The sequence below is a fragment of the Ornithodoros turicata genome, unplaced genomic scaffold (assembly GCF_037126465.1).
Source record: "Ornithodoros turicata isolate Travis unplaced genomic scaffold, ASM3712646v1 Chromosome14, whole genome shotgun sequence".
In the NCBI taxonomy this organism is placed as follows: domain Eukaryota; kingdom Metazoa; phylum Arthropoda; class Arachnida; order Ixodida; family Argasidae; genus Ornithodoros; species Ornithodoros turicata.
Window position 1 is genome coordinate 3,945,415 of NW_026999314.1, and position 15,443 is coordinate 3,960,857.

Sequence of the window (15,443 nt, forward strand, 5' to 3'; positions counted from 1 at the left end):
CAATGGCAACGTCGATTATGCGGACCTCTTCGGGGGTTTCGACCACGATGTCAGGTTTAAGGCGTACTCCCTGAACGGTAAAGATCTTTTCCTGCGTGACTTTCGCATGTGGACTATGCTCGGAGATGAGTCTGCACACCTGCTTGGCGATGAAGTTATGCCGTTCTATACGCGGGCCATGCACCTTGTGGCAGAACTGGAGGATGTGCACCGCCGTTTCTTCAGTTTGACCGCAGTGGTGGCAGAGACGCGCATTGGGGTCCAAGGCATGACGATTAGAAAGAGATCTGGTCGGATATAGGTCTGTCCGGAGGCGAAGAGCACGGATCCGATCTCCGTCCTTCAGGAACTTGCAGTCGGGGTATAACCATCGGTTCTCCACATGGTCGTGGGTGTGGGCAAATAGTCCTTTGTTCCTGTACCCCGACTGCATGGCATCCTTATACCGACGGCGCCCCTCGTTCAGCGCCGACCCGATGTCCTCAAACGAGGAAAGACCCTCAGGGATGCGAAGGTAGTGACAGAGCTTCGATAGATGTTCGTGCAGGATCTCATTGAAGAGCTCGTCGATAAATTGATGTCCTCTTCGTAGTAGCCGGGCCAAAGCCTTAACTTGAACAGCAGGAGCAGTCCATTGCAGGTCGATCACGCCCGAAACCACCTTCCCTAGCCGGGAGCCAGATGTGGGAGCTCGGAAAGGAGTGGGGGAGGTGGCACGTTTTCTTGATGAATTCACGCGAGCTCTTGTTGGCCTTCTCACTATGGGGGATGACGGCCAAGGAGTTGGCCAATCCGTAGAGACGCCGCTGCACCACTAACTCCTTGAAGCATCGTACCTTCTGAAAGGGCTTTAGGTCGGCTTTCGTGATGACATTGGTGGTGGCCTCTGATACTGCGTCGGGATGGGACGGTCCGCGGTTGATGTATATATCCAATCCCAGATATCTTAGGGGCCTATCTCTCGCAATAGGGTCCACGCTGACGCCGTTTACCACAATTGGCGGTACGTTGTAATTAAACCACCCCTGTGCACTCGACCATGCCCATCCGAAATATTGGGTCTTAGCCGGGTTCAATTCGAGTCCCACCCTCCGCAAGAACTGCTCCGTCATGTCCAACAGTTCAGTCAAGGCGGCGTGGCTTTCGGAAAATAGCAGTAGATCGTCTGCGAAAGCCATTGCGGAGGCAGAAGTGGAACCCAAATGGAACCCCAGCCCGGATCGATTAAGGTGTTCCAGCAACGGGTCGAGTACACAGTTAAAAAGGAACGGCGACAGCGGGTCCCCTTGCTTAATGCCCTGTCGGACAGATACAGTGATGTCATCGGTAATGCCGTTAAAGCAGAAGGTTGTGGTGCAACCGTTGTAAAGCTCTTTAATGAGCTCGATGTATTGCTCGTGCAGGCCTCGTCCTTGTAGGGCAGAAAATATTGCATGGTGGCTTAGGGTGTCGAAAGCCTTTCTTATGTCAAGGCTGGCGGCGTAGAAAGGTTTATGAGCCTTCTTAGCATGGCGCAGGAGCGCCTGCAAGAGTAGAAGATTGCCGCTGGTGCTCTTGTTGGTTTCGAAGCCTTGCTGTAGTTCGTGAAAGCTATGTCCGGTGGAGAAGCGGCCCAGCAAAACCCTGGATAACAGCCTGATAATCATAGGGGGCACCGTTATGGGCCGTAACTCCGTGGCAGTGGCAGGGGAAGACTTTTTCGGTATGAATACCGTTCTCGAGCACTTAAGTTCGGGTGGTATCGCCTTGAACCGAAGAATATTGTTCAGTAGCAGAGCCAAAACTGGGGGAGGAATCCTCTTGAGGTCAGAAAGAACACAATGTATTCCCCCGCCGTTACACCATACCTTTTTAATTTTCTCTTGAGATGCAGGATCCGAATGTGGAGAAAAGCTTCGAATGAGTGGAATGGCGTTTATTTGGCTAAAACAGTGAATTTCCCCAAAAAAATGGGTAAAAGGGTGTCGGTTCAAGTGGGATGTGTTGGGGGTCAGCCCATGGTTAAGACCAGGACTAGGCGATGGATTGCCCAGATGGCCCCCAACATTCCCACTTGGTAAAACCGTTAAAATAAACAGTAGAACCAAGCGGTTAAAATACTATAAAAGGGGAACAACCCATAAAACTCTTAATCCGACAAAGGATACCCACAGAGCCGGTAGGTCAGGACAAACTATTAAACAGAACTGTTAAACCGATTAAGTACGATAAGGCTACCAATGAGGACACGCGATGACAGCCATGCGAGATCGCTGCGAGAGAGACCCAAACTCATTAATGTGGCGCGTGTAGAGGCACATGTTCCGCCCCTAGCCCCGAAGCAGAGACCCCTAACTAAGACTGACTTATCAGGAAAGGTTCCCGCCAAGCATAGATATTTTTGTTCTTTAGCTCTGTTGATCTCCTCCAGTGAACTCGGTGAAGCGTCCCAGGCGACAGCCACATCAAGTATAGTCACCGAGTCACCTTCGGAGATCACTATGTCGGGTTTCAACCTAACCCCGGTTGTGGTGGTGAACACCTTCTCCTGGGTAACTGACACGCCGGGGTTGTACTTTTGAATGAGGCGTACTATCTGATTCTCTACGAAATTGTGCCTCTGTACTCGCGGTAGGTGTACTCTCTCACAGCCTTGCAAGATGTGGAATGCTGTTTCCTCTCGTCCGGGACAGAACTGACACTCCCTAGATTTAGGGTCCTCCGCGTGCTTATTAGTGAGTGCTCTTGTTGGATACAAATTAGTTCTTAGCCGGAGGGCTTTGATTCTGTCCCCGTCTTTTAATAAGGCGCTATCATGGTAAAGCCACGTGTTACCTACAGGTTCCCTCCTGTGAGCGAATAGGGAGCGGTTGTTATAAGATGCTATCGAATGGGACACGTAAGCTTTCTTTGCTGACTGTAACGCAGCCGCGAGCTCCGTCTGAGATGTTATACCTGATGGGACTCCCAGGAAGGATGAAAGGCGCCTCTCGTGATCCGATAGCGTAGCCAAAATGGCGTCCACGAAAGGAAATCGCAGGCGGGCCATCCTGGCGAGGGCCTTGAGTTGCATGGTAGCAGCTGTCCATTGAAGATGTAGGAGTCCAAGTCCTCCCTCCCGAGCTGGTAAGTGGATGTGGGCTGTTGGAAAGGAGTGGGGTAGTTGCAGGATTTGCTTGATAACAATTCGCAATGACTTCTCCCTCTTTCCCGCCTCGCCCAAGACCGCAAGGGAATTGGCAAGGATATACAGGTATCGTGGGGTTACGAGGGTATTGATGCACCGTACCCTTTGAAATGGCTTGAGTGAGGCGTGCCTGATGATTCTCAGAGTCTTCTCGGACAGTTCGTCCTCCGCCTGGGGCCCCCTGTTTGAGTATATACTGAGCCCTAAGTATCTGGTTGGAACATTCTTCAGGCGAGGATGAATCATTGTATCGCCTAAGGGCAGTGGTGAGATCTCGTAGTTAAACCATTTCTTCCTTCCGTCATATCGCCACCCCAGATATTGAGTTTTGGAGGGGTTAAGTGTCAGACCAGTTGATTTTAGAAACTCCTCAGTACTGAGGACGAGAGTCTTCAACCCCTCAAAGCTCTCAGACAACAATACTATGTCATCGGCAAAAGCAAGTGCCGAGGCATGGGCATGATCTACTGTCACTCCTAGTCCTGATGAATTCAATTTGTGCAGGAGGGTATCCAGGACGATGTTAAATAACAGCGGGGATAAGGGATCCCCCTGTTTGATCCCTCGGCGTACCGGCACTCTTTTGCCGTCCGACTTCCCGTCGAGATGGAAGGTGGTAGAACATCCCGTATACAGGTGCTCGATGAACTCCACATAGTGTTCCGGGAATCCTCGTTGCCGCAGGGCATTAAAGATGGACTCATGCGCCAGCGAATGAAACGCTTTCTTCAAATCAAGGCTTGCGATGAATAGACTCATCTTCTTCTTTTTCATGATTTTCTTTGTAGCTTGTAGCAGAAGGAAGTTTGTGCTGGTGCTTCTGTCAGTCTGGAAGCCCCCTTGCAGGGGGTGAAATTGGGTACCCAGAGACAGCCTGCCGAGAATCACCTTTGAGAGAAGCCTCGTAAGCATAGGAGTGACCGTGATGGGCCGTAGATCCCCAGCCGAACTAGGAGAGGCTTTCTTCGGTATGAAGACTGTTCTCGATATCTTGAGGTCTTCTGGTATCTTCCTGTAGTGCCAGAAATTGTTGAGGATGTGGGTAAGTATGGTGGTCGGGAGTCGTTGGAGGTCACTCGCACGGATACCATCTGGACCGGGAGAGGATTTCGCATTCATGCTTCTAAGAGATGCCTCTACCTCTTCAGCTGAAAACGGCATGATGGGATATGTTCCCGTCTGAGCAGGAACACCGTACGAAATTGGTGAGCGCTCCAGCGGTTCATTCGAAGAAAATATAGGGTCATATGTTGTGTGGACGTCTTCCAGTGAGATGGCGTCGCCGCCCAGCTCGCTTTCGAGCATGATGTGATGTGCCAAGACCTTAGGGCCTTTGTGGTAGAGGTGCTGATGTTGTGCAAACCGCTCTTGCTTTCTTGCCCTTTTGGAGCTCCGCCTCGACTGGAATTGTCTTCGAGATCTCTGTTTCTTGCCCGTAGGCCCGGTTGAATTGACGCCAAAATGCCTGTATATTGCCTTCAGATCTTCCATATCAAGAGGGGCCAGCGTCAAATTGTGACCCAAAGCGGGATCAAAGATTCCCTCCGCTTGAACCTCTTCGAGGCACAATGCAGTTCGTTGTTGCGGGGCCATGGGTTGGCTTGCAGGCCGTGCTCTTGTCTGCTGAGTTGCTTCCTCCTCTTCGACCCTACGAAGGGTGTTTCGATAGCGCTCCTGATGTCGCATCATTCTTATCGACATTAAAGATCGTGAGGTGAAGGTCTTCGCCAATTCTTGATTAATGTATGGGTGGCCTTTTATCTGGATCTCGGCTCTAGCCAGAGCGACGATTTCTGGGTCCGTCCAGCGCCCGTAAGATAAGGGTCCCGCCGCGCCCCCAGGCGCGCGTCCAGGAGGGACCAAGCCCGGCTCCGGGTCCGGCAGCAAATCAGTTGGACCGCCGTATCCGAGAGGCGCCGAGTCCACCTCAGAAGAGGTGACCACAGCTGGTGAGAGAACGTCAAGTTGTGGGGGTTCTGCCCCTGCTGCCACTATGGCTTCCGCCAACTCCGATATGTTGGAGAGCTCTAGCTCTTGAGATAGGCTAGCAGCAGGGACGCCTAGCCCTCTAGACGAAACCGTCTGAGTTTGAGTAATAGGGCAGGCCTTAGACGAGTACCCCTGAGGGTCTCTTGGTTCTCTTTCAGATACCGCGGCAGCCCGCGGCTCCGCATTTAGGGAAGTAGGGTATGCCTGAGCCTCTTCGGGGGAACCACCCCCCGACACTGAGCTGCCAGCCCCCGAGTCGGGCAAAGCCCCCCCCCCCCCCCCGACCGCACACCCTGACGCGCAGCGGGGCCCTCCGTCACTTGTTCCTGAGCTTGGGATGTGCCTTCAGGTAGAACTGTTCTTGATCTTGACTCAGTCGCTGAAGCCGAGGGACCTTCAACTCTCAAGGAGGCGGGAGCAGAGCCCGTTATCCGGTCATCGTGAGCAAGGGCCATGGGCACCATTGCAGGAGGAGCCGATCCTCCAGGGATCGGTGATACATCTCGTTGGGCACCAAGACGCCTTTTGCATTTGGTATGATGTGAGCTCATACTTTTGGCGCAGCTGAGCTCTTTGATGTTGCAACTGGAGCATCTCCAACTGATGAAGGTGAGGTGGTCATTGACGTAATGATTTTGATATTTCTCTCTGGAAGATAATCTTTCTCCGCAGATATGGCACCTGAGCTCCCCTGGAGGGAACTCCACTGTGTATGAGTCCATCCTTGGACCGTCAGCTCTTTGGGAAGACAGTGGGGCTAAGCTCGAGCCTCAACCCGCCTTTATTTAACAATAAATTCGCAGACCAAAAAGTTGGCCCCACTGCGGGTAACACACCCGCGGCAGGCCACTTAGCCGGGTTCGCCTAGATGAACCCGCCCAGGGGGGACCACGTGGAGGTGGGCCTGCCTGATTGTCGAGCATACACTGCAGAAGAAAAGGCTTCGAAATTCGCAGAAGACACACAGAGGGCACTCGACAATCACCCCCCCCCCCCCCAGCAGAAAGAACACAATATATTCCCCCGCCGTTACACCATACCTTTTTAATTTTCTCTTGAGATGCAGGATCCGAATGTGGAGAAAAGCTTCGAATGAGTGGAATGGCGTTTATTTGGCTAAAACGCAATCTGTCCCCAGAAAAATGGGGTAAAAGAGATGGGGAAAAGCAACCAAAAGTGGATGGCCTTGGACCCAGGCCTCAACCAAGGTCAAGGTCAGCCTTCCGGCCAAAGGGTCCAAGGCAACCACTTTTATTAAAATCAAATAAAAGTGGGAAACCCCAAGGATAAATTAAAACTACCACAAAGATGGTACGGTCGCAGAGAATAAAAAAGCGTCTGTGCTCCGTAAAAACAAAGGTACTTCAAATCATACGATTGAAACGGGAGAGACATATAAGGCTTCCTACAAGGACTTTGGCCGCCAGCCAGGCTATGTCTCCCTTGGTGAAACCGAGGTCGCGTAGTACTTTACGGGTGCCAGCACGAGTACCCCCTCTTGCCCCAAAGGCAAGGCCGTGTACGACAAAACGTTTGTCGGGGTAAAACTCGGCTAGGCAAGTATACTTGGTGACCTTGGCTCTGTTTATATCAGACAATGTAGTTGGGCTTGCGTCCCAAGCTATGGCAGTATCGAGCACAACAACTTCGTCACCTTTTGTGACGATCAGATCAGGTTTTAATCTGACACCTGAGGTTGATGTTAAAAGTTTCTCTTCTTCGACAACTGCCTCGGGGCTGTGTTGGCGTATCAATCTAGAGACTTGTTTGGTGATAAAGTCGTGCCTGGCCACACGCGGGAGGTGTATCTTTTCGCACTGCTGAAGAATATGAAAAGTAGATTCAACAGCTTGTCCGCAGTGTCGGCAGTCCCTCATCTTCGGGTCGCGGGCGTGCTTGTTTGATAATGCCCGCGTGGGGAAAAGGTTTCTTCGTAACCTTAACGCTCTTATTCGGTCCCCGTCTTTTATTAGCTTGGAATCACAAGCGAGCCAGGCGTTGCCTGAAGGCTCCTTCGTATGGGAGAAAAGGCTTTTGTTGTTGTAGGCAGCCTGTTTTCGTTGCAAAAATTCCTTGCGTAGGCTAAAAAGTGCATCATTCACCTCACTTCGTCCTGTGATCCCCATCGGGATTCCGAGGTGTGTGGACAATCTTTGGAGGTTCTCACGAAGTCCATTGCACAAGATCACGTCAATGAAAGAGTCGCCGAGTCGCGCCATGCGGGCCATGGCCTTAAATTGGATCGCTGCCGCAGTCCATTCGATACAAGGTACTCCTAGACCGCCTTCACGGTTTGTTAGATGAATGTGAATACTTGGAAAGGAGTGCGGCAAATGGAGAGTAGACTTGACCAAGTTCCTTATTGTCTTGTCACGCTTGGTAGCTTGTGAGAGCAAACCAAGTATATTGGCCGCTTGGTAAAGACATCTCGGGACGATCAGTTGTTTAATACACTTCAGTTTTTGAAATTGCTTCAGAGCAGCAGATTTAATAAGGGCGGTCATCTGCTCCGCCATGTCGTCCTCGATCCTGCTAGGCCTATTGACGTACAATTTGATGCCGAGGTAGCTAATCGGCTTGTCTCTTCCGCAGGGTTGGATCGTTCGGCCACCTATGTCCAAAGGCTGTATATTGTAGTCAAACCATTTTGCTATCCCATTGTAGCGCCACCCGAAATATTGGGATTTGGCGGGGTTCAGGATGAGGCCGACGTTGCTAAGGTAGCTCTCCGTCATTCTTATCAGGGACTTCAGACCCTCCAGGCTCGACGAGACCAATAGGACATCGTCCGCAAAGGCCAATGCTGCGGCGTGTTGCTGTTCAATTTCCACCCCGAGGCCTGACGTGTTGGCCACCTGGAGGAGGGGATCGAGTACGGTGTTGAAGAGAAACGGCGAGAGGGGGTCTCCTTGCTTTATGCCTTGATTTACAGGCACCCCCCTCCCGTCCGTTTGTCCATTCCAGAAGTACGTGGTAGAACATTTGCTATAGAGATCTTGGATAATGTCCGCGTAACATTCTGGAATATCCCTCCCCCTTATGGCCGCCCCGATGGCCTCGTGGGAAACGCAATCAAAGGCCTTGCGTACGTCGAGGCTCACGCCATAGAGGCTCTTCTTCTTCTTCTTGCAGATTTTCATGAGAGCCTGGAGAGTCAGCAAGTTGGTACTTGTTGCTCTGTCATCCTGAAACCCGCCTTGTAGGGGGTGAAAGGAATTTTCGGAAGAAAGCCTCTTCAACAGGATGCGAGAATACAGCCTGAGGAGCGTAGGTGTCATGGTAATTGGCCGGACGTCGGCTGCTGACTGAGGTGTGCTCTTTTTGGGAATGAACACAGTTTTGGACTTCTTGAGACCCTCTGGGATCCTTTTGTGGACAAAGAAGTTGTTGCAAATATGGAGCAAAATTTTTGATGGTACGGCCATTAGGTTTTCTACAGTGACTCCGTCAGGGCCAGGTGCTGACTTTTTATCCATCGCTCGTAAACCCGAGACCACTTCGTCGATCTCCAAATGTGCAACTTCGGCCGTTGTCTTGGTCACGGATGGCAACTGGACCTCGCAGGCAGCTGAAGGTCCCGACAACAAGGGGTCGTAAAAAGTATGTATATCCTCTAGGGAGATAGCTATACTCCCGTTGTCGCCTTCCGTCATCAACTGGTGTAATAGTATTCTGGGCCCCAATCTGTACAGTCTCTGGTGTTCGTAGTATCTCGCCCTCTTGCGTTCACGTCTATTGGCTGGTTTCTGAGCCGGGGCCTGATCCTTCTGCAGTCCTCTTCTGGACTTCTTGGTCAGGAGATTAACTCCAAAATGCCCGAAAATCTCCTGAAGATCAGTCATGGATAGAGGGCCATCAATGACCCGATGCACTAGCGAGGCGTCCGAAATCCCGGCCTCGAGGAAATCTTGCATGGTTGCGGTATAAGCTGGATCGCCATCATCTTCAATGTAGGCGGCCACCTGAGCAGACGCCCCCGCGACCCCCGCAACCGCGGCCCCAGCCAAGCCCGGCGCCACCCCCTCGCCAACGGACAGCCCGCCACCACCGGCTGCCACCACAGTGCCAGAGGCAGTCGAAGATCTCGGTTGAGCAAAAATGCTCGCCTCTTGCCCATTGCAGACATTTGTGACTGAGGCGTCCGAAGACAAACCTCGCGGGTTGGGAAGGTTCGAAGAGCTGTTACGTAAGGGGGGACTTAGTCCCGCCCACGCTAGCATGGAAGCCAGCTGTGATATTTCACTGCTCTCAGTGTCACTTGAGTACTCCAAAGACCCGCTGGGCATGGGATGAGTGTTTGTGGCTTCATAACCATTGGCTTCGTTCACAGTGTCAGTGAGGCGGGACAAATCCATCGGGTCGGCGACGACGTCGGGCACGCCCGGGACCCCGCTCGCGCCAGCCACGGGAGCGCCCGCCCAGGCCTCCGTCAAGGCTCCATTGGGCGTTGTCTCGAGGCGTGATATCGGATCTATCATGATGTCCAGGGACTCTTCAAGGGATCGTTCAACTAGCTCCTCCTGGGTAAGCGCCTCCAAGTCGCTAGACAGATGTCTGGTCACTGCATGAGTGGGATCAGAAGTCGAGGTGTTGGTAATGACTTCAATGTTCGAGCTTCCACAAGCTGCTTCTCCGACCGTAGACACTGCCACCTCAGGGGTCGACAAATCAGGTGCGGGAGGTAGGCTCTTGGTAAATATAGGCCCAGGAGCTGACATGAGCGCTGAGGTGGGATCTTTAAGGGCCATTTCAAGAATCCCTTTGTACTTAGATTGGTGCCGCTGCATCCGAATAGCCATCAGCGAACGTGTTGGGAAAAGCTTCGCCAACTCTTGGTTAATAAAAGGGTGGCCGCTCAACCTCACTTCGAGATTGGCTAGAGCACGGAGCTCTGAATTCGTCCATCGGCCTTGAGACATAATTTCCTGCTGGTCCAACTGGGTTCCAGGCAGAGATGGTAGGGGAGCCGAAGCAGCCGTGATCTCTACTTCTGACGACGTCGCCCCTCTAGTCGCAGATTCTTGGGTAGCAGAGGGGTTGCGACGGTTACATTTGGTAACGTGAGAAGAAATTGAGCGAACAAGGTCAAACGTCCGCTCCTGGCAGATGGAGCACTTCCATTTGATATTGGTATTATGAGCCTCAGCGTAGTGTTGCTGATATTTCGCTCGAGATGATGAGGAAGCCCCACAGACTTCGCAAACTAAGTCTTGGGGAGGGTAGAGGATTACTTTGTCATCCATCCCAAAAGCCGGGGCACAGAGCAGGGGGGAGGAAGGAGAGAGGTACGAAACCAGGCAGAGTACCTAGTTCTCAAAAAAGAGGGTCTAATAACTGGGAATCTCCTCTCTCTGCGGGTCAAAGACCCCGCGGCGGACCACTTAGCGGGAGCCACTTCTGGCTCCCGCCCAGGGGGCACGACGAGGACGTGGGTCCGCCGGGTTGCCAAGGCAAAACACACTGAAGAAGAGTCGACCAAATTGCACTAGGGACAAGCCACTAGCTAGCTGCACAACGACACGTAGACAGCAGGGGGAACCTTGGCAACCACCCCCCAACACAAACGAAACACAACGAAACAACCCCCAACACAACGAAAGAACACAATATATTCCCCCGCCGTTACACCATACCTTTTTAATTTTCTCTTGAGATGCAGGATCCGAATGTGGAGAAAAGCTTCGAATGAGTGGAATGGCGTTTATTTGGCTAAAACGACTATTTCCTCAAACGAGGTAAGAAAACGACAACAACAGAAGTGGGTGTCTTTGGGGCCAGACCGCAGAGGACCACTCCCCGCAGCCAGCCAACAGGCTAACAGGCCCCAAAGCAGCCACCTTTATAAAAGCGATAAAAGTAGCTGAGACTAAAAGAAGAGGGCTATCACACAAGATGGTCAGAAGTCGTCATAAAAAGACATCCCGTGCTCATAAAAACGAACCAATGGAAACCAAACCAATGGAACTCCTACACCATGTTACCAAACCTGGTCAGACAGATAAGACTGCCGACCAACACCTTGGCCGCCAGCCACGAAACATCGTTATTCTTAAGGCCAAGCTCTTTCAAGGCCCTTCGTGTCCCAGCACACGTTCCCCCCTGGCACCAAAACAGAGACCATGTACTGCAACTCTCTTACCAGGGAAGGACTCGGCAAGGCAAACATATTTAGCCTCTTTGGCCTTGTTGATATCAGTCAGTGTCGGTGAACTGGCGTCCCAGGCGATCGCTACGTCCAATATCTGGATCTCATCGCCTTTCATAAAAATTAAATCTGGCTTCAAACGGACGCCAGTTGTTGAAGTTATCAGCTTTTCCTCGATCACTGTGGCCTCAGGGTTGTATTGGCGAGTCAAACGAGCGATCTGTTTAGAAATAAAATTATGCCGCTCAACCCGGGGGAGGTCAACCTTCTCGCATTCCTGGAGAATGTGGAACGTCGTCTCAGGCCTCTGGCCGCAATGCCGGCAATTCCTGGCCGCGGGGTCACTGCGTGTCTGTTTGAGAGGGTGCGAGTGGGATATAAGTTGGTGCGCAGACGGAGAGCCCGAATACGGTCTCCGTCCTTCATAATGCGAGAATCGCAGCCCAACCATGAGTTGCCCAAGGGCTCCTTCCTATGGGCAAACAGGCTCTTATTGTTATAACTTGCGATTCCCCTATCCCAGTACACCCTCTGCAGACTCTTCAAGGCGTTATTAACTTCATTACGGCCCGTGATCCCCTCAGGGATGCCAAGGTGTGTCGACAATCGGGTAATGTTCTCATGCAGCCCAGAAGTCAGGACGGCGTCCACAAAAGGATCTGCCAGCCTCACCATCCGGGTTAGGGCCTTAAACTGGACCGCCGCAGCAACCCATTCTAAATGTAGAATGCCAAGTCCTTCCTCACTGGCCGGGAGGTGAACGTGGGGACTGGGGAACGAGTGCGGTAGGTGCATTATCTTTTTAACCTTATTGCGAATAGCCTTGTCGAGCTTGGTAGCCTGCGAGAGTAGTCCCAGTACATTGGCAACTTGGTATATATATCTTGGTAATATTAGCTGCCTCAGGCACTTAATTTTTTGAAAAGGCTTTAGCAGCCGAGCAGATCAAGTCGATCATTTTCTCTGTTAGGCAGTCGCGGACTCTAGAAGGTCTGTTGACATATATATCGATACCTAGGTACGTTATCGGGTTATCCTTCCCTTTCTTGTGGACCAACCTGCCGCCAATAACTATCGGGGTGATGTCGTAGCTGAACCATTTGGTTCTGCCATCATATTTCCAACCGAAGTACTGAGATTTCTCCGGGTTAGGTACAAGTCCAGCCTGGCCGAGATATTCCTCCGTCTGCCCAATCAGGGCCTTCAATCCCTCCAGGCTTGAAGAGAAGAGCATTACATCGTCTGCAAAGGCCATTGCGGCTGCGTGCCTGCCTTCGATTTGTAGTCCCAAGCCAGAACCATTAATAGTTTGCAGCAGCGGATCAAGAACAGCATTGAATAGGTAGGGTGAGAGGGGGTCACCTTGCTTAATACCCTGTCGAACGGGTACCCTCCTCCCATCAGTCCCTCTATTCCAGTAAAAGGTGGTAGAGCATCCGCTGTAAAGGTCTTTGAGCACTTCTATGTAATGCTCGGGGATGCCTCTACCAGGCGCCGCTGCTGCAATGGCCTGGTGCGACACGCAGTCGAACGCCTTCCGAACGTCTAGGCTAACCGCATATAAGCTCTTCTTCTTTTTCAAGATTTTCATAATGGCCTGGAGGGTCAACAAGTTGGTTCTTGTTCCACGATCGTCTTGAAACCCTCCCTGAAGGGGGTGGAAGGAATTCTCGGCCGACAAACGCCGGAGAAGTAATCTCGAGTACAAACGGCATAGCATCGATGACATGGGGATCGGTCGGACATCACTTGCCGATTTCGGAGCTGTCTTCTTTGGAATAAAGACTGTCTTTGAGCTCTTTAGGTCCTCAGGTATGGCCCTGTATACGAAAAAGTTGTTCATGATATGCAACAGTATCCTAGAGTCCACCGCCATCAAGTCGTTCACAGAAACTCGGTCAGTGCCTGCGGCAGCCTTTCTGTCCATGCCAGCAAGGGCCACTCTCACATCTTCCAGCTCGAAGAGCGAAACTTCCACCGTGGTCTTACTTGTAGATGACATAACCACCTGGGGTCGTACAGTTGAACCAGACAATAGAGGGTCGAAAAAGGAATGGATATCCCTCAGCGACAAGGAACTGGCCCCATCTTCTACTTGGGACATCAACTGATGTAAGAGCACTTTAGGGCCGAGACGATACAATCTTTGGTGCTCATTGAACCTTAAGCGTTTTCTTTCAGATCTGTTAGCAGGCTCGGCTCTTCTGGGTGTCACTCTTGCAGGAGGCCTTCGCCCTCTCGGGGACTCCATCGTCACTCCAAACTTGTTGAGGATTTCTTTGAGATCTTCAGCAGAAACAGGATCCGAGATTAGCCTGTTAATAAGCAGAGGGTCGATAAAGCCGAGTTCTTGAAAATCGTTCATGATAGTCTCGGCGTTCATGGTCAGAGAAGCATTCACCCCCAGACGCTACCAAGGGCGGGCCCCCACACGCCCCGGCCACCGGGGCCCCGGCCGAACCCGCAGCCGCCGCCTCTCCGCCCGATCGCCCGTCCACACCACTAATACCCCTATAATTGTTGTCGACCGACAGGCGGTCCTCCGGGGTGCTCAGTTCTCTAACCTGCATAATCGTGTTCGCATAGCCAGGAGGTTCCCAAGCGGGTATATCTCCTAAAACCCCGTAAAGGGCAGAACTGGAATGAGTAGTCTGTTCTCTAGCGATCAGACCGGCCAACTGCGAAATATCGTCGGATAAATCGATTGCAGGAGAGGTCGTTGAACAAGGTGAACTGATAGCAGTCGATAGGCCGTCGGCCTCTTCTTGGGTGGTGATAGGGCAGGGCAAATCAAGCGGGTCAGCCGCCACAGCGGGCACACCCGAGGCCCCGTCGGCCGAACCGGCGGGAAGCCCGATCCCGGACACATCGGGGAACCCCTCTATCTGCTCTTCACTCAGATAAGATCCGTTTCTTGGCAGGGCAACGGTCTCGGACTCTTGATCTCGGAGGCTAAGGAGCTCTGGGGCTTCAATCTGGAGGGCGTTGGTAGCCTGTAATGAATAATCTTGACAGGCAACACCCACAACAGCTGATGAATTAGCTGCTGGCCTATCTCGTAAAGCCACTTGTAAAATGTCTTTGTAACGCTGTTGATGTCTCTGCATTCGAATCGCCATTAATGACCTTGTCGTAAATCGCTTTGCCAGTTCTTGGTTGATAAAGGGGAGGTGCATCATGGTGGCTTCCAGATTAGCAAGGGCCCGCAATTCAGACTCGGTCCACCGGCCATGAGAGTCGATGCTTGCACTGATTGTATCGATCTGCTCGACCTCATCTTCTGGTCCTGATTGTTCTGAACAAGTCGCAGGCAATCGTGCCTTCGCTATCGCCCCAGAGGATGTAGCTCTCGGCGGCTGCGAGGCCGCAGGGCGTCTTCGTAAGCACTTAGTAAGATGCGAGGATATAGATCGCACCAACTCAAACTGTTTTTCTCGACAATTGGAGCAGAGCCAGGTAATAAGGATTTCGTGAACCGTAGCATAATGCTGTTGGAACCCAGATCGAGATGAAGAAACCACTGCACACTCAGTACAGCTCAGGTCATCGGGTGGATAAAGTATCACTCTAGACTCCATGGGTAGGAATAGAGTGGAGCACGGGATGCAGGGAGGAGTGTGGTGGGAGACCTGGCAGAGTACCAGGCTCACCGAAAAAAGCAAGTACTGAAGTTGCCACACTCAACGGGTAAAACCCGGGGGCGGACCTCTTAGCCGGGAGCCAGACAAACCTGGCTCCCGCCCAGGGGGCACGACGAGGACGTGGGTCCGCCCGGTTGCCAAGGGTAACACAACAAAGAAGACGCAAGAGCACTAGCACAGGCACAAAGCAATCCGCAACGCAAACCAAAAGAGCTCGCAGGGGGAACCTTGGCAACCACCCCAAAGAACACAATATATTCCCCCGCCGTTACACCATACCTTTTTAATTTTCTCTTGAGATGCACGATCCGAATGTGGAGAAAAGCTTCGAATGAGTGGAATGGCGTTTATTTGGCTAAAACCACCTTGTACCCGAAAAAACGGGTTCTAAACCAAGCTGGGAATCTTAAAGCCTCGCAGCGGAAGCGCCGCGAGCTTTTGTTGGCTTAAGACCCAAGCTTGGGCTAAGACCAATAAAACATTATAAACTGACAAGTAAAAA

The 15,443-nt window shown here is 51.9% G+C and overlaps 1 protein-coding gene across 1 annotated transcript; it reads right to left on the minus strand.

Annotated features, from left to right (window-relative positions):
* Positions 1-12,210: 12,210 nt before the first annotated feature.
* On the minus strand, positions 12,211-14,878 carry LOC135372324 (uncharacterized). The gene is made up of 2 exons (XM_064605964.1): positions 13,702-14,878; positions 12,211-13,649 (listed from the first exon to the last, which is right to left on the minus strand). The coding sequence occupies exons 1-2, from the start codon at positions 14,876-14,878 to the stop codon at positions 12,211-12,213; spliced, it is 2,616 nt and encodes an 871-aa protein (XP_064462034.1).
* Between the last annotated feature and the right edge of the window lie 565 nt (positions 14,879-15,443).